The 17,248-nt window shown below is 47.7% G+C and overlaps 1 protein-coding gene and 3 non-coding genes across 8 annotated transcripts; all 4 read left to right on the forward strand.

Moving 5' to 3' along the window:
• Positions 1 to 507: 507 nt before the first annotated feature.
• On the forward strand, positions 508 to 16,508 carry PABPC4 (poly(A) binding protein cytoplasmic 4). Of its 5 annotated transcripts, XM_051638156.1 has the most exons (16): positions 511 to 817; positions 895 to 1,505; positions 7,518 to 7,711; positions 8,552 to 8,667; positions 9,133 to 9,272; positions 9,519 to 9,613; positions 10,463 to 10,600; positions 11,186 to 11,281; positions 11,778 to 12,050; positions 12,324 to 12,411; positions 13,002 to 13,121; positions 14,008 to 14,135; positions 14,768 to 14,861; positions 14,978 to 15,108; positions 15,195 to 15,294; positions 16,152 to 16,508. In XM_051638156.1, exons 2-15 carry the CDS (start codon positions 1,313 to 1,315, stop codon positions 15,279 to 15,281), a joined length of 1,893 nt encoding a protein of 630 aa, XP_051494116.1. In that variant the 5' UTR covers positions 511 to 817; positions 895 to 1,312; the 3' UTR covers positions 15,282 to 15,294; positions 16,152 to 16,508. The 5 variants fall into 5 exon arrangements, with proteins under 5 accessions (XP_051494118.1, XP_051494119.1, XP_051494117.1 ...); XM_051638154.1 differs by having other exon boundaries at positions 511 to 1,505; XM_051638159.1 differs by lacking the exon at positions 15,195 to 15,294 and having other exon boundaries at positions 510 to 1,505.
• Positions 10,924 to 11,042, forward strand: LOC127393326 (small nucleolar RNA SNORA55). Its single transcript, XR_007891438.1, has one exon. It is a non-coding gene; the product is annotated as a small nucleolar RNA SNORA55 (small nucleolar RNA).
• LOC127393324 (small nucleolar RNA SNORA55) lies at positions 11,550 to 11,680 on the forward strand. The gene has a single exon (XR_007891436.1). It is a non-coding gene; the product is annotated as a small nucleolar RNA SNORA55 (small nucleolar RNA).
• Positions 13,258 to 13,393, forward strand: LOC127393325 (small nucleolar RNA SNORA55). Its single transcript, XR_007891437.1, has one exon. It is a non-coding gene; the product is annotated as a small nucleolar RNA SNORA55 (small nucleolar RNA).
• Positions 16,509 to 17,248: the final 740 nt, after the last annotated feature.

Consider the following 17,248-nt stretch of genomic DNA (forward strand, 5'->3'; position numbering starts at 1 on the left):
GTGTGACCCGCTGCCCCTCTGCAGGGTCACGGCTGTGGTGCTGCTCGAGCTGTGGGGCTGCACGGCCCGTCCCCAGGCACGAGGTACCATCTTGCACGGTGACCGCACAGACGGGGAGGGCTGGGAATCCCTTGTGCATCTTTGTCGTGGCTGGGGGAAAGGGCTCACCCTTGAGAAGCGAGGGGTGGCTATTTCGGGGCTGCCTGAGGCACAGCAGGTCTCACCGAGGAGCGGCGGAGGGCTGCAGGGGAGCTGGGATGTTTGTCACGAGGAGCAACCGAACCAACCCCGCGGCTTTGCGATTCCCGGCGCGGGGAGCAGCCTACAAGAAACCCCCAAACGGCGGAGGCTCAGCCTGCCCGGGGGCAGCGCACGGAGCCCCTCGATGCCCCCGCCCCGCCGCGTCCCCCCTCCGAGCGCCCGACCCCGCCCCGGGGCTGCGCGCGGCCGCCGGGTCCTCCCCCCCGCTGGGGTCGCTGCAGGGCGCGGGGGGGGTGGGGGGGGACGCTCCAGGCGCCGCCGCCGCCTCCTCCCGCGGCTCGGCGGCCGCTCCCGCCGCCAGACGGGGCCTCCCGCCGGGCCGCAGCGCGTGAGTCGGGCCTGACGCCGCTCCCGGGCCGGGACCGCGGGGCAGGGAGGGCTCGGGGAAGCGCGGGGGGTTCCGGGCGAGCGCGGCTCGGGCCGCAGCCCTCCCTTCCCCTCCCCTCCCGGGGCCGGCCCGGCCGCCCCGCAACCGCCGCCCGTTCGTTCTTCAGAGCCGTTCTGCTTTCCCGTCAGCGAGGAGCCTGGCGGGGAGGGTTTAGTTTTAAAGGAAAAGGTTCGTATAACTCTCACCTCGCAGACAGGGCTGTATTTCCTGGTTTTTAGTGTTTCTTTTTGCTTTTTTTACCTCAGGAAAGCTGAACGGCCGCTGTTCGGGAGAACTGGGGCTGAATTAGACTCTTAAAGCCGAGTAAGGGCCGTGGGTTTAGGGCGGTCGAGGAGGGTTTAGCCCCCAGAGCTGGCGGGAGAAACCTTCAGGGGCCGGCTGTGAATTTTGGCTTCGTTTCCAAGCCCTCTCCTGGAGCCTTAACTTAGGTTTTTTTGCCCATTTCCAGGCCTCTCTTCCTCCCCCCAACCACGCTCTGTCCCGGGGCCTGGGCTGCCAGGTCTCTCTGTAGTCACCCCCCTTCTCCCAAACTCCACCGGCCCCCTCTTAGAGAGGCTTTTAAACAGGCTTCCCCCGCAAGTTAAACCTTTACAAAAAGCTTGATTTTAAACCCCGAGAATAAGCCTGCGGTAGTTCCCGCTGGGAGCACGTGCTGGGCCGAGGATGAACGCGGCTGCCAGCAGTTACCCCATGGCCTCGCTGTACGTGGGGGACCTGCACCCCGATGTCACCGAGGCCATGCTCTACGAGAAGTTCAGCCCCGCGGGGCCCGTCCTCTCCATTCGGGTCTGCCGGGACATGATCACCCGCCGGTCCCTGGGCTATGCCTACGTCAACTTCCAGCAGCCAGCAGATGGTAAGTGACTTGTACAACATTTACCAGTTTTTTCACTTTTATTAACTATTCCTCCCCCCCCCACTGTGTTGCTGTGTAGCTGCTTACCAAAATTTTACAGTTGCAGGCTAAATAATCACTTGCTAGTGACTGAACCTAAAATTATTATTATTTTTTCCTGCTTGGTGTCTCCAAAATACTGTACAAATACACATCTCGATGACATCTTTTTCTCTCAGTGCTTCTTGGTATTAAACTTTGGAGTCTTGGCTTTGTTCCAGCTCACGTAAGAGAATAATCTTCACTGTGTTAATTCACTGAGAATCAACTTCACTCAGTGCTTGGGCTTGATGATCTTTAAGGCCTTTTTCAACCAAGGTGATTCTGTGTTCCTCTTTATTCTTCTTTAGCTTTGGGCTGTTTGTGTGGGTCTTCATGCAGTCAGCCCTGAGAGAAAACAAAATCAGAATAGTCAGCCCTGTTTGAATGCTCAGGATGAGGCTCTGGCTGCCCAGCCATTCCAGATGAATATTTGGGAGGTCTGGTGGGCTGCAGGTGGCTGTGTTTGGGCAGGCAGCTGGATGGGTCTCCTAGTCTGGGAAATGGTATTTTTGTAGTAACAGGAAAGAAGGTGAGTTGCTCAGTGCATGAGGAAACAAAGGTTTTCTCACAGGTGCTCTTGCCAGGCTTTTTTTTTCCCCATACTTTAATTTGGCTCCTGCTCAAGCAGGTATTCCAGAGCTGAAGCAGCAGTAGCATGTGAAAGATGGGACAGGAGAGGTCATTCTGCAACATGTCTTTTTCTAGAAGAAAAATAGGTCAGCATTTTCTGCCCTAGTTTTCAGAGCCTTTGCTTGTTGGCTGGTGTGAGTTTATTGCTCTGTGCTGTGATTTAGCAGTATGTCTATGCAATAGGGACATCCAAAGGATAGATGAGAACAAACGTTTCTTTTGAATTCAGTCAATTCACAGACTTCAGAAGCCAGAAAACTTTCCTTTAGGCTGTAGTAGGTTATCCTACTTTGCATTTTTACAGGCAGCAGAGAGGTCTGTTGCACAGTGCACTTTGGATCAAAGGATGTGTTGTGTAAAAAGCAAAATGTGATTACAAACTTGTATTCCTGCGAGTTAGCAGAGCCTCTGGGATTGAGCTCTTGGCTGGAAAGTTTGGATTTTGCATTGCTGGGACTGTGTTCCATCCCAGCTTCCCTCCTCTCCCAGGTCAGAGGGCCTTCAGCATGTTCTTTCCTGGGGATGCTGCCTGATCTGATGGAGCACTTCTGATCCTTTTTCTTGCCAGGCTGATAAAAAGCTGCCTTGTTCCCCCCAGTGCATAATTTCTTATTCATGGAACTCTCAAGAAGAGTGTTTTACGCAGGCTAAGCAGTGTGTTCTGTGTTTTAAAACTTCTTGGTGAGAAAGACAGAACCTGAGAGCCTGTGTTTGTGGTCCTCTCGTGCTCTGATAAACCCATCTGCTCTTGACTCTTACCAACCACCCTGGTGTGTTCATGTGCTGCACAAAAAGAGGTGCAGTTCCCCAGGCTCACCTGCCTTTGTAGGTTCCATTCTCATTTTGCAGGATAAGGGAAATAAAAACAAGCAGCTGAAATAAAATGAAGAAGGGACTCAGAGCTTGGATTAGATAAATTTTGGGGTGGTTGGTACAAAAGACTCTAGATAAACTCTTCTTAAAGAAGGGGAAGTCCTGTAGAATACATGTAGTTATGTTACAAGGAAAGAGTGGCTCATCACATGTGCTTCAGCAGGAAAGTTCTGCTTCTGGTACAAATATGAAGACAGGTGCCTTCCAGTGTATTTCAAGGTAATCCTTTATGGTAATAAATAGGCAGGAACTGAGAGGGAGATTGCATCATTCTGAGCTCCTGGTGGAGCAGCAGACATGTTAGGAAGTCCTAGTGCTTCAAGTGATACTTTGCCAAAGTGAGTGGTGTCTTGTTACTGGTAGATCTCAGAAGGTCAAGTGGTTTAAACCGAATCATTGAGTTAATATCTTGAAGGAGAAATATTCAAACTCCTCCCCTTGTGAAGAGAACACTTCTGAAATGCTCCTAATTTCTGGCAAACTGCAGCATGTGTTATTCTGCATAATGAAAAAAGCAGCTGCTGTGCTAAATGTAATACAGCAGAACATAAACAGATAATTTTGGAAAGATGACCCCATTGATGATGTGTTGCAGTCTCTCTGAAACAAAGACCTGAATATGAAGAATATAATTTTTATGGTCAAATACAGAAATTTGGCTTTTGTTTTCAAGGTGTGAGGGCTTTCTGAGAAGGAAGAGTCTGTATTTTCTTCCAGGAATATATAATCTGAAGTGCATTTGCACTTCATTTTACTAAATCTGAGGTGTGGGGTGTTCTGTAGGGATCTGTTTTGATTGATGAGTGAGAGTAGATGCTAAAAAATACCCTGTAAAAGAAATCGGGAAGCTTTGTGTTCTGGAAACTTCTAGGGAGGTTCTTGTGGGGACATTGTTAGTATGCTTGACATGGTAGTAGGTGTTAGAGAAGTTGATACGTGATAGGCTGCATATCCCTGACACCTTTGTGGATTCATAAATGTGAGTAAAACAGTGTTTTAACTTTTTAATATGGGAAATAAGACTGTCAATATGATCAGAAAGTGACCACAGAGCAAGCCAAGTAGCCAGAGGGTTTGGATCTAGGTGATGTCTAGGTTCTTTCCAACCCAAACCATTCCATGATTCTATGAACTCTTCCCCTGGTGGGGCCACCAGGAGCTCACACTGTCACATCCTGACCATACTTCCCTGGTTCCTGTGTCCAAATAGGTTTAAAGCTTATGTTTTGTTCCTTATATTTTTATTAGCTGGTGGAGTGATACCTGACCCTGGAGGGGGTTACTTTCTGGACGTTTTTTCACTGGGAGTCTGCTGCAGAGAGGTTATTTTTAGTGAAAATAAGCTCTGCTGGTTTTGATGGCAGTTCCTGAGTGGATGCTGGACACTGAATCTGTCATACTCTGATAGGCAGATTAAGGAAATGCTTCAAAGTTCTGGCTAGTTCAGGCTCAGCTGTGGTTGTTAATATTTATTCTTTTTGAAAGAAAAGCTGAATTGCCTTTTTCATGTGTTCCTCACACAATTTAATTGCATTCCAGGATTTCATAACATTGACAACAGTCATGACAGGACAGCTCAGATAATGAAGCAGAGAAACTTTAATATGGCTGTAGAGTTAAGCTGTTCTGGAAGTGCAGAGAAAACAGAACATTTCCCAAGCCAAGGAGGAGCACAGACCTGGGACAAGTGTCCCTGAGGAAAGGTGTAGGAGATGATAACTTCTTGTCTCTTCCTTAAAGAAGAGAAGGCAAAGTAAGAAAGCCCTGGGTATTATAAAGGTGTGAAGCTAAAAGGGGAGAGTGGTTCCTTACATATGCCTCATTGCCAGCAGCTTTTTGTTCTAATTCAGCAGTCAAGGGGTTTAAGTTTGTTCCGTAGGCAACCTCTCCTTTTGTAAAACAAAGGGTTAAATTTGTACTGTGTGCTGTTGTCAGGTCTCTCTTTCTTAGTGGCCTGAGAGAGGGTTTGCAGAGCAGTTATCTTTGCAGAATTTAACTTGTGCAGAGTTTCTCATGGGTGAGTCTTGGTGTGTGTGTTTATCTCTTTATACTGTTCAACCACAGTGGCTAATTCCAGCATTGTGTTAACTCTGCATCAGGGAGCCTGGAGGGGAAATTAATTACTTGGAGGCCCAAGGCAAGCTTGCAAGGAGTGTTCATGTGCTTTTCCTATCCAGAAGGCTAAGGAAGAGGAATGAAAAGGAAGGCTGAAAGGGGTTAAGAGTGTATATAATGTTATATATGAGTTGCAGTTGAGTCTACTGGAAGGATGACAGAAACCAGTGGGAGAGAAAGAGATACAGAAACTGAAATGGCTGGAGCTTTGTGGCTTAAATAGAAGAAAATGAGAAGGTGTTTGCTCAGATTAAGGAAATGAATCAGATGTGCTTAGTCTGAGTCACTCACATAACTCATGCTGATCCTTTACAGGTTTTCTTAGGCACCAGTGTAATGTGATTGTATTTCCACCTGTGGTAATGGCAGAGCTCCCTGAAAGCAGGGTATTCATCTAGGCCTTTCTTAGACCACTGCTGACAAGAAGTGTCTGAGTGAATTTCCAGCAGAGTATAATAATAGAGTGGAACACTTGCAAGCTAGTGAAGAAGCAGTGCAGTGTCATCTGCTGAAACTTAGAAAGCTGGAAAGATCTGGGAGTAAGTTTGTAACTGGTCTGTCTCTTGGAAACTGCTGCAGGGTGTTTCACAGTCCTCTCTGCTTGCATGCCACTGCTTCATCTGCCTGTCACCTTTAAGCAGGAGCCCTGTCTCTGCTGCAGATGGTAGATACAACCAATGTATGTCCTTGCCAACACATACTTCTTCATACCTCTCCCTGCTATAAATAAACACTGCCAAATTTGACAAGCTGGGCCAAGTTGCCTGCTGAAGTGCCTACTAGGAATGGACTGCAGGAAGAACCTCAGTTGCATGGATTCAGAGCAGCAGCTGAGGAATCATTTTAGCATGGCACTTCATTGCATTTAACACCTTTGACTAAACAGAGCAGCTAGTGGAGTTGTACAAGTGTAACTTTCCTCCTTATATTACTGTCTTTGTTTTTTTTTGCAAGCCTGGCTAGTTAGGAATGAACGCATCAGGGTCTGTTTTCCAGCTGGGATTATGTGTGAAGGACTGGGGAAAAGAGCACCACTTCAATTTAAAAAGCAGTAACAGAAAACATTTTAAAGCAGGTGAAAAATTCTGAGAAACTTCTGTGGAGTGGAATGGGGGTGCAGGAGACTTTTGCAGGCACTGTCTCACTGGAGTTCCTAGAGACATTTCTAGTTGGAGGTGTCCCTGCTTATTGTAGAGGGTTGGACTAATGATGTTTAGAGGTTCCTTCCAACTCAAGATATTCTAGGATTCTGTAGTTTTATGAAATGCTGAGTGGCTGCACTAGCAGTCACATGAAAGGAGAAGGTGCTCAAATCAGCATTTTCCTTGAATTTGCTGCTCCTGAAATCTAATTAGCAAATATTATGGCATAAAGGTGGCCTGGAAGAATTGAGATTAACAAATGTGGAAAACCTGGGTTCTGGCCTATTCCTATTCCTTGGTTTCAATGCCTGTCTATCCCTCTCTTTCTCTGCTTCATGCTGAGAATTAACAGGCTGTCTTTTTCTTCTGCTCTCTCCATGCTGGGAGTGTTTTTCTGGCACAGAAGAGTCCCAAGCATCTCAGTTTTATGAACAAGATCCTGATGTGTGTACGTAATGATCCTTTTAATATAGCAGTAGGTGGCAGAAATAGAATCGTGGAGGGGGGTTTCAGTGTAGGTTGGAATGACAGTGCTGGGCTTCTAGAATGTAGATGAACACTTCCCTGTTAATCACATTGGCTATACAGATATTTTTTTTTTTCTCCAGGATTTTGTCCACTCGTGCTCTCATCTTCAGATTGAGCAACTTGGGAATAATTTTTTGGCCACCCAGGTTATGGAAGCTGACTCATGTCTTCTTCCCAGCCAGCCATGTGTTTGGGCATGTTTTCCCTGACCTGACAGGGAGATGATCTTCTCTTAATAGAAATGAGTATGGGTAGATGTGAGCTTCAGGAAAGCCAACAAACCAGACTGTCACCTTTGTTACTTCCCTTTTTTTCTCCTTGTATTTTCCTTCTTTGGGTGGAGCAATTTACCTTTACAATCATTACAATTCTAACTAATAAACCCCTGATATTTTGACATTCATTTTGCTGTGGTGGTTAAAACATCACCATACTGTGCATTTATAATAGGCTATTAAATATACACATCCAGTGACCGTGCTGCAAAGACCTCCCTTGAAACAGGAAATTAAAAAGTCGCTGAAATTGGTTCCCTGTGATAATTGCCCCAAATGTCTCCTTGAGCTGAGTGCAGAGAAAATGATCACCCACGAGATGGAAACCTTTATGCTTTACCAACCCATGGGAATCTGTTCTCTTGCAGCTGAGCGTGCTCTAGATACCATGAATTTTGATGTGATCAAAGGAAAACCCATTCGCATCATGTGGTCTCAGAGGGACCCCTCCTTGAGGAAGTCAGGGGTTGGGAATGTCTTCATTAAGAACCTGGACAAATCCATTGATAACAAGGCACTTTATGACACATTCTCAGCGTTTGGGAATATTTTGTCCTGCAAGGTGAGATGTGGTTGCTTTGTCCAGTTCTGTTACAGTGGTGACATGATCAGACATGTCCGCTGTAGGAAGGGAAAGGGACTTCCAAGTGAGGAGTGGAGGCAGAGATCGCCAAAGGGTCAGGGATTGCTGAAGTTACATCAGATTTGGTCATGAAGTGTGAAAATCTGAAAGATTACATCTTTCCCCCTCTGCTTTTGTGAGACCCCACCTGGAGTACTGTGTCCAGCTCTGGAGCCCTCAGCACAGGGAAGACATGGAGCTGTTGGAGAGGGTCTAGAGAAGGGCCATGAAGATGATCCCAGGGCTGGAGCAGATCTGCTCTGAAGACAGGCTGGGAGAGTTGGGGTTGTTCAGCCTTGAGAAGATGGGGCTCCAGGGAGACCTTAGAGCAGCTTCCAGTGCCTGAAGGGGCTCCAGGAAAGCTGGGGAGGGACTTGGGCCAAGAGCAGGGAGTTAGAGGTTAAGGGGTGATTGTTTTAAGTTGGAAGAGGGTAGATGGAGGTTGGACATGGGGAGGAAATTGTGTAGTGTGAGGGTGGTGAGACACTGGCCCACGTTGCCCAGGGAAGCTGTGGCTGCCCCATCCCTGGCAGTGTTGAAGGGCAGGTTGGATGGGGCTTGGAGCAACCTGGGCTGGTGGGAGGTGTCCCTGCCCATGCAGGGGGTAGGATCTAGATGATCTTGAAGGTCCCTTCCAACCGAAACCATTCCATGATTCTGTGATCTTCCTAGTGTTGGCCTTGGCAGGACCCTGTTTTTACGTGCTGACCTTGTCTCTGAGCACGACAGGGGAGCAGATGTTGAGAGAGCTGACCTGTTGTCCTCCTTCCACACGTCCAGGTGGTGTGCGATGAGAATGGCTCTAAGGGCTACGCTTTTGTGCACTTTGAGACCCAGGAGGCAGCTGATAGGGCCATCGAGAAGATGAACGGCATGCTGCTCAACGACCGCAAAGTGTGAGTGTCACAGCCAGCAGCAGCAGCGAGCGCATGAACCGTGATGCAGCTGGGTATTAACAGGGACACACAAGGCACTGGTTCTCCTGGCCCAAGCCTTGGCCTGCTACCTCTCCACTCCAGGGCTGGTGAGTGACCCTGCCCAAGCCATGGCCTGCTCCTCCTCCATTACAGGGCTGGTGGGGTTCCCTAACCAAGCCTTGATTTGTCACCTCTCTTCTAGTGGGCTGGGGTGGGTTTCTGTGGCCAGTTCTCTCTCCTGGGGCATCCTTGTCCGATTCTCTGCCATAGAACAGGTGATTTTTGTGGTTGGTCTGTGGCCTGTTTGTCCTTCTCCTGTCACCCTTTCTTGTCCCCATTCCCAGCTCCTACTACACACTCATTTTTTGCCTCACAGCAGATCACACGTTGTTTTTTTTTCCATTCTGGAGGACAAGCTGCTTATTGGGATGTTTTTTCTGACAGGTTTGTTGGGAGATTCAAGTCTCGTAAGGAGCGGGAGGCTGAGCTGGGAGCCAAGGCAAAGGAATTCACCAATGTTTATATTAAAAACTTTGGGGATGACATGGATGATGAAAGGCTAAAGGAGCTCTTCAGCAAATATGGTAAATAAATACTTTTAATGAGTAAATGTCATGACCTGTGGTAGTTTCATAGTGCTGGTATCATCTGTATAGCTCTGTGTGGATCACTGTGGGGCTGAGGGGCACAGAGTTGAGGTGTGGGAAGCAGCTGTGCCAAATGTTGGACCAGGGTCTGACCAGATGAGAGAAGGCTGAGTCTGTTATAGGGAGTTCAATAGATTCACACTAGTTCAATGATATTTTACTAACCCTGTCCTTTGGTAACAGGTAAAACTCTGAGTGTGAAAGTGATGACAGACCCCACTGGGAAATCCAAAGGCTTTGGCTTCGTAAGCTTTGAAAAGCATGAAGATGCTAACAAGGTAAGACCATTTTTTATGTTGCTTGGGTATCTCCAGAGGAGAAAACTTACTTGGTTTATTGTAGGAGCCTTTTACTAATTATGAGAAATTCTGCCTCAGGTGTAACTTTTTCTAGATGTGGGGACTTAGAAATCTTTTGTATGTTCCTAGCTTGACATTCAAGGGTAACCTGGCATTTCTCTGGACTACGAGATCCACACAAAGTGCAATGGTGTAATCAAGAATGTTAATTGCTGAAGAGTTGCTCTATATTGCAGGGCTTCAGGAGGAGAAAGATGTGTAGAGTGAGAACATTGCTTAGTGGTGGTAGGACAAGGGGTGATGGTTTTAGACTGAAAGGAGGGAGATCCAGGTTAGACATCTGGAGGAAATTCTTCACCATGAGGGTACTGAGGTGCTGGAATAGGTTGCCCAGGGATGTTGTGGAAGCCCCATCCCTGGAGGTGTTCAAGGCCAGGTTGGATGAGGCTTGTGCAGCCTGGGCTGATGGGAGGTGTCCCTGCTCATGGCAGGGAGGTTGGAATGTGATGAACTTTTAAGGTCCCTTCCAACCTTCAACATTCTATGATTCTATGGCCTTCTTTAAGTAGAAAGCTTGTGAAAACTCAGTGTAATTGCAAGAAGGGGTGGGGATAAATTCACAAGTTCCTGTTAGTCCAGCATTTAGAGTGGTGGGGTCAGTGTGGTCTGAGAACTTCAATTTCTCCTCAATTAGCCTGTTACACAGAAGCAGTGCAAGGGTCACCTTGGCTCACAGGCAGGGTGAGCTTTGGCCAGTCCTGTTCTGAACAGGATCAGGTGCTGTCGTGTTCCAGCAGTTGACAGTTTCCTCTTGAACCCTCTGTCCAGGCAGTAGAAGAAATGAATGGGAAGGATATCAATGGGAAGATGGTGTTTGTTGGCCGAGCACAGAAGAAGGTGGAGCGCCAGGCTGAGCTGAAAAGGAAGTTTGAGCAGCTGAAACAAGAGAGGCTCAGCCGATACCAGGTGAATAGTCTGTGGTTTTTTTCTGTATTTAAACACCATTTTCAGTCTGTTGGGCAGCTTGACAGGTATTGACAAAGTCATCAGTTGTTGTCCCTTGATGTGTTCTGGGAGTTAAAATGTAAAGGCAAATCTGTGGTATTTGAGGGCAGAGGGGGCATCAGGGCATAGTCTTGGCAACCAAATGGTTTTGAGGACATCAGAAAATAGTAATTCCAGCTCCTTTATTTTTTCAGTGGGAATACCTAGAGGGTTGGAGAGAGACAGCATATAATCTATGCTGTTGTCTTGGTAATTAATGGCAAAACTGGGTCATGTTAGAGATGGCCTCTGAATCTTACCCAATCCTTAAGCTGTATTGGGGAGCAGTGATGGAAAGCAGAGGGAGTCCAGACAAGCTTCCTTGCACCACAGTGGGACTGGTCTCTACACCTTTGCAACATTTATTGCCTTTAGCTTTGGGTTGTATGAAAGGAACATTATGCTTAATTAAGAGCAAATTACAGCTCTGGCAGGTGGATGCTCACAGTTGAAGTGCTCGAGATTTTCTTTAGTGTTCTGAATGTCTTATTGTTCTGTCCTTTTTAGGGTGTTAACCTGTACATTAAAAACCTAGATGACACTATAGATGATGAAAAACTGAGGAAGGAGTTCTCACCTTTTGGGTCAATAACAAGTGCCAAGGTATTGTGGGGTTTGGGGGTGTTTGGATTTTAAAGCCTGAAGAAGGAACTGTTACCAACATGGGATTGAAGGGCAGTTCTTGTATCCCCTGGTCATTGTGGTCCTGAGAACATCTGGACTAGTAAATACAGATTTCTTTGGGTCTTGGTGGGATTTTACTGAAAACTTGCTTTCTTCCCTCATGAAAAGAGGAGGTGGGAGGTGGCAAACAGGCTTGCTTGAGGTGACTCCCAACAAAATGACATCTCCCTACATGCATTTAGAGGCTGCACCAAAACTTACCCATTCCTGACTGTGCTGTGTGGGCCTGGGGATACGTGGTGCATAGAAAAAAGCAGAGTAAATCCAGACAGGTGACTCCACCCATTGAGCACCCGTCTCTACACCTCTGCAACAGTCATGTCCTCCCTGCCTGAAGTGTGACATTGAAATAAATACAGATTCTTAGGCTAATTTCCTGTCATGGCACTGCACTAGCAACTGATCTTTACTGCAGGTGATGCTGGAAGATGGCCGGAGCAAAGGGTTTGGCTTTGTCTGCTTTTCCTCTCCAGAGGAAGCTACGAAAGCAGTGACAGAGATGAATGGGCGGATCGTGGGCTCCAAGCCCTTGTACGTGGCCCTGGCCCAGAGGAAGGAGGAGAGAAAAGCCCACCTCACCAACCAGTACATGCAGCGCATCGCTGGGATGAGAGCTCTGCCAGCCAACACCATCATTAATCAGTTCCAGCCTGCTGCTGGGGGGTATTTCATGCCTGCTGTGCCCCAGGTGAGCTGAGATAGTGTGGTGTTTTTTTTTTTAACCTGGCCTGGAGCTTTGATAGTTCAGCTGCAGTAATGTCCTTGAGCCATTCTTATGCCTGTAAGCAAATAACTCCTCGTGAGGGGGGGGGAGGCAGTGGGGTTAATTGTGTGACTTCCCAGCTGCCTGTTCTCTTAATGTCAATTGAGTGTTGAGTCCTGGCAACAACTGCCTAAACATGTAAACAGTGATTGTTATTCACTTAGAAGTTGCCTCTGAGCTTGTCTGTTCTTTCTTCAGGCTCAGAGCAGACCCACTTACTATGCACCAAACCAAATGGCACAGATGAGACCCAACCCGCGCTGGCAGCAAGGGGGAAGACCTCAAGGTAAGCATGGTAGAGTCAAGATTTTGGTTGTATGCCCCTCTTGGCTGTACTTTCATAGACACATGGAATGGTTTGTGTTGGAAAGGACCTTAAAAGACCATCTAGATCCAGCCCCCCCTATATGGGCAGGGACATCTCCCACCAGACCAGGCTGCTCCAACCCTCATCCAACCTGCCCTTCAACACTGCCAGGGATGGGGCAGCCACAGCTTCCCTGGGCAACCTGGGCCAGGCTCTCACCACCCTCACACTCCAGAATTTCCTTCTCATGTCCAACCTTAATCTCCCCTCTTCTAGTTTTAAACCCTTCCCCTTGTCCTCTCCCTCCCTACCCTTGTCCCAAGTCCCTCCCCAGCTTTCCTGGAGCCCCTTCAGGCACTGGAAGGTGCTCTAAGGCCTCCCTGGAACCTTCACTTCTCCAGGCTGAACACCCCAACTCTGCCTTCATAGGAGAGCTACTCCAGCCCTCAGGTTACCTCCATGGCCAGTGCACGCTTTCCTTTCTGTGCACAACCCCAACCTGCTTCCTGTAGCTGACTGTCCTGCCTTGCCAGGCAGTTCTGAGGATTTCCCCTCGTTTCTTCCCTTAGGATTCCAGGGAATGCCAAATGCCATGCGCCAGTCAGGGCCGCGCCCGGCGCTGCGCCACCTGGCCCCCGCCAGCAGTGCCCCGGCCTCTCGTGGCCTCCCTGCTGCTGCCCAGCGAGTGGGTAAGGTGTCTGCATCCCAGGCTCTTCCCCTTGGCTGGGAGGGAGGAAGATGATACTGAGATTTGAATTCTGCTTCCAAAAATCTGCTTGTTGGATGTGGGTAGCCAAAGGTCACCTGGAGCAAGGGGCAGAGGCAGCACCTGAATCTTTTCCTTGTTTCCTTGCTGTGCAGTGCAGGTCTGGGGTGGTTGGTGCATCAGCACAGCAGTGGAAATCTAGATGAGTTGTTTTGCACTGGTTTGGGATTCATCTCTGCAACATTTACCACTTAAAAAAAAAAAAAAAGGCTCTCTACTTATCACAGATTCATGGAATGGTTTGGGTTGGAAGAGACCTTCAAGATCATCTAGATCCAACCCCCTGCATGGGCAGGGACACCCCACCAGATCAGGTTGCTCAGAGCCCCATCCAGCCTGCCCTTCAACACTTCAGGGATGGGGGATTATGGATATTGTGTTCAGAGTAGAGCATGTAAATTAATTTTATTCCAGTGAGCATCTAGAAGATACCTTAAATGCAAGATCCAGAGTCCATGCTTTAGTTTTCAGTAGAATAGCTCCTTTCTCAGGTAGCCACTTGGGTTTTGGAGACACCAGTCTCTGAAGTATCAGACTGTGCATGGCCTGAATTCACGGAATCACAGAATCCTAGGGGTTGGAAGGGACTATGAAAGATCTTCTAGTCCAACCCCCCTGCCAGAGCAGGATCACCTAGAGCAGATCCCAGAGGAACATGTCCAGGCGGGCTTGGAATGTCTCCAGCAAAGAAGACTCCACAACCTCCCTGGGCAGCCTGTTCCAGTGCTCTGAATCCAGCAGTTACCATCAGACATCCCAGCTTGGCTGTTGCTGCAGGGGTTTGATTCCCTTCCCCTCCTCTCTTGCAGGTGTTGGTTCTGCAGCGCAGGCTTTGGCTCCACGCCCGCCCGTGGCCGCCCCCGCGCCCCGAGCGGTTCCTCCCTACAAATACGCCTCCAGTGTCCGCAGCCCCCACCCTGCTGTGCAGCCCCTGCAGGTAACAGGAGGGCTGGGGCTCTGCAGGGGACTCCCTGCAGTTCCTGCACCCCAACAGGTTTTTACGTGCAACCAAAGTATTTTTACAGAAACTTGAAGCTACTTTTATAACCCAGGCAGGCATCAGAAGCTGGAATTCAGAATTGTACCTTTGCCAGGGGCAGCCTTAATTGGTTTATCTGTCTTGTACTTGCAAGCCCTTTTGTTTACCCAGGCTTGCTGTGAGGGTATTTTTCTTGGTTCTTTGCTTTCCTGTTTTGCACCCATTCATTTTCTCACCTCTCACCCTCACTATGGTATCATTGAACACTCAGTTTGCTTCTCCCACAACCCTCTGCATTGTGAAAAAAAGCATGGATATTGCTCTTAATTGAGATATTTGTCTCACAGTGTTTGATCCAGTTTTTGTAAGATATTTACTGTGCCCATGTGTGACATTAGGGGGTTTTGAGTTCAGGACTTGGAGGAAGCATGTTTGTGATCCAAGGGCACCTTATCTGTCTGCTGTTGATAAAGATTGTGTTTTGGAAGGAGGGAGTATCTCATTGTTATGTCTAAATGGGAAGCAAACAGCCTAGTAGATACTCTACCTAGTAGACAGATTTCAGAACCCTTGTGTCTGCCCTTCCCTAGGCACCTCAGCCTGCAGTACATGTGCAGGGACAGGAGCCACTCACAGCTTCCATGCTGGCTGCTGCCCCTCCCCAGGAGCAGAAGCAGATGCTGGGTAAGTGAGACTTCAGTTCTACAGATTGCACTTGACTTGGGAAATCCCCTCAGGCTCTAAATAGGACCTTTTAATTGAAACTCAGCTGTCTGAACTCCCTTTTTCTCCCCCCCCAGGAGAACGTTTGTTCCCTCTGATTCAAGCTATGCACCCCAGCCTTGCAGGGAAGATCACAGGAATGCTGCTGGAGATTGACAACTCTGAGCTGCTGCACATGCTGGAGTCTCCCGAGTCCCTCCGGTCCAAGGTAAACTGGCCTGTTCCTTCAGGTGGGGGGGATGGTGGGAGCCTTTGGTCAAGAGAGCAGGTCTCACTGGAGAACTTCTCCCCAAGGTGGAGGAGGCTGTGGCAGTGTTGCAGGCTCACCAAGCCAAGAAAGAAGCTGCCCAGAAGGTGGGTGTGGTTGCTGCTACCTCTTAAACCAGGAAGACTGGTGAGTGTTTCAGACTTTGGCTTCACTTAACAGCTTCCAAAATCAGAGTAAATGAAGCAGGGTGGTTAGTGAGGGCAGCCAGCAGGCCCAGGTGGCTCTGTGTGCAGGAATTGCTTGTAGACCACTGTAAAAAACAAACCAAACAAAACCCCTCTTATGTAGCCTCTCCTTATTGTAGAAGCTTCTGGAAATATGCTTCAGAAATCTTATTTAAACTGAGCATCAGAAAGATGTTGCACAAACCCCTGAAGTGTTCCTAGTACTTCACATGTCAAGGAAGGAATGTATTGAGATGGGGCTTGTGAAACTGCTAATCTGGGCAATAAAATGAGGCACATGTTCTAATGACTTTGAGGCTAATTAGGCTGTTAATGGCCATTCCTTATTCTGACAATCATCTGCCTATGGTGTATATTAAAGTGCTGGTGTCAGGAATGTCATTGTATAGGTCAGTCCAAGCAAATCCTGTTCCCTTATTCAACTTCTGAATAAGGTTTTTGATTCTTTTAATTTCTCTTCTGGCTTCTGATGATCTGGTTTTTTGTGAGTTGTCTGGAATTGCCATGAACATCTTCAGCCCTTGTTTGTGAAGCTGTTGTGGTCGCAGCTCAAAATGGCAAAGAACAATGAAGAAAGAACATTTTCCATCCATATATTTCTCAGTGGTTCTAGTGGCTTTTCCACTCTGAGTTTCTTGTCAGAGGGATCAGAAATGGCTGTTTTTCCACAACAGCCTCTCTGTAGATTATTGGAATCCCTGTAGATTATTGGAATCCCTGTAGATTATTGGAATCCTGATGGTTTGTAATGCTGGAAATCCTGGAGTGTGGGTAACAGCTCTTCCTCTTTTGCTTTAGGATGCAAAGAAGCCAAATAGCCCCTTCATAGACATCAGCTCAAGATGTTTGAAGATTCTTCACTGTCCTGCAGATCTCAATGCCATGCATCATATCACATAGTTATATTGCATTTTGTAAATTAATCTTGAAGATCTTATTTAAAAAGCCAACTCTGAAGCTCTAGATTTCCAAAACCAGAATCGGGCTTGCAAGCTTTTCCTTTGTGGTCAGAACAGAGCTACCCTTTGTGTCTCCTAAGCTGGGGGGACATTGAGGATTTTAGGTTGAAAGTATTTTGTGGTTTTGGTTTTAACTGAACAATCCAGTTTGGAAAGTCTGGAAAGCATTTATCAATAAAGGAATAAAAACCTTTCACTGTGTGTGTTATTTAGTTCTTGAGATTTGCTAAGTTCATGTGATGTGGCTTAGTAAAATGAAGCTGGCAGGCAGTTGTTGAATGATTGATACATTAAAATTGTGGTTTAATGGAGTTATTCTGCCTCTTAATTGTGGCCAGTTACTGTTTTGAGGCAGTTGTGTTAAATTTATGCCACAGACAGATGATCTTGGGTTTGGTTGGTGTCTGAATGAGAGATGGATCTAAGAGATCTAATGGAAGGGTCTGGGGGGTGTTTGTCAAGTGAAGCACAGGAGGGTTTGGCTCCTTTTTCACCCCCTACAGGAGAGAAGCTTTTCTGTTTTGTGTATATTTCAACATTTTTCAGCCAAATTTTTCCCTTTCATGGTTCCACTGCTATTTTGCACTCTAGAGGTGGCTGCGTTTTTTTTTGGAGGGGGCGGGGGGTGTTGATAAATGCCCCTGGGGGATAAAAAGTGTGACTCAAGACTTACCTAAACTAGGATCCCTCCTGCTGCTGAAGGAAGGAGCCAGTGAGGACATCTGGAGCTGGTGAGGACACCTCGAGCTGAACGTGCCTGTGCCAGGAGAACTGAGCCTTCATTTGGGCTTGGAATACCCTAGAGACTGGATAAAGCATCCCAGGAAAGGAGGAAGGGGATGTGGGGGCTCTGGGCTTGGAATACCCTAGAGACTGATGGAGAAAGCATCCCAGGAAAGCAGGAAGGGGGATGTGGGGGCTCCGGGCTGTTTTCCT

This window comes from Apus apus, chromosome 21, assembly GCF_020740795.1.
Source record: "Apus apus isolate bApuApu2 chromosome 21, bApuApu2.pri.cur, whole genome shotgun sequence".
Lineage (NCBI taxonomy): Eukaryota > Metazoa > Chordata > Aves > Apodiformes > Apodidae > Apus > Apus apus.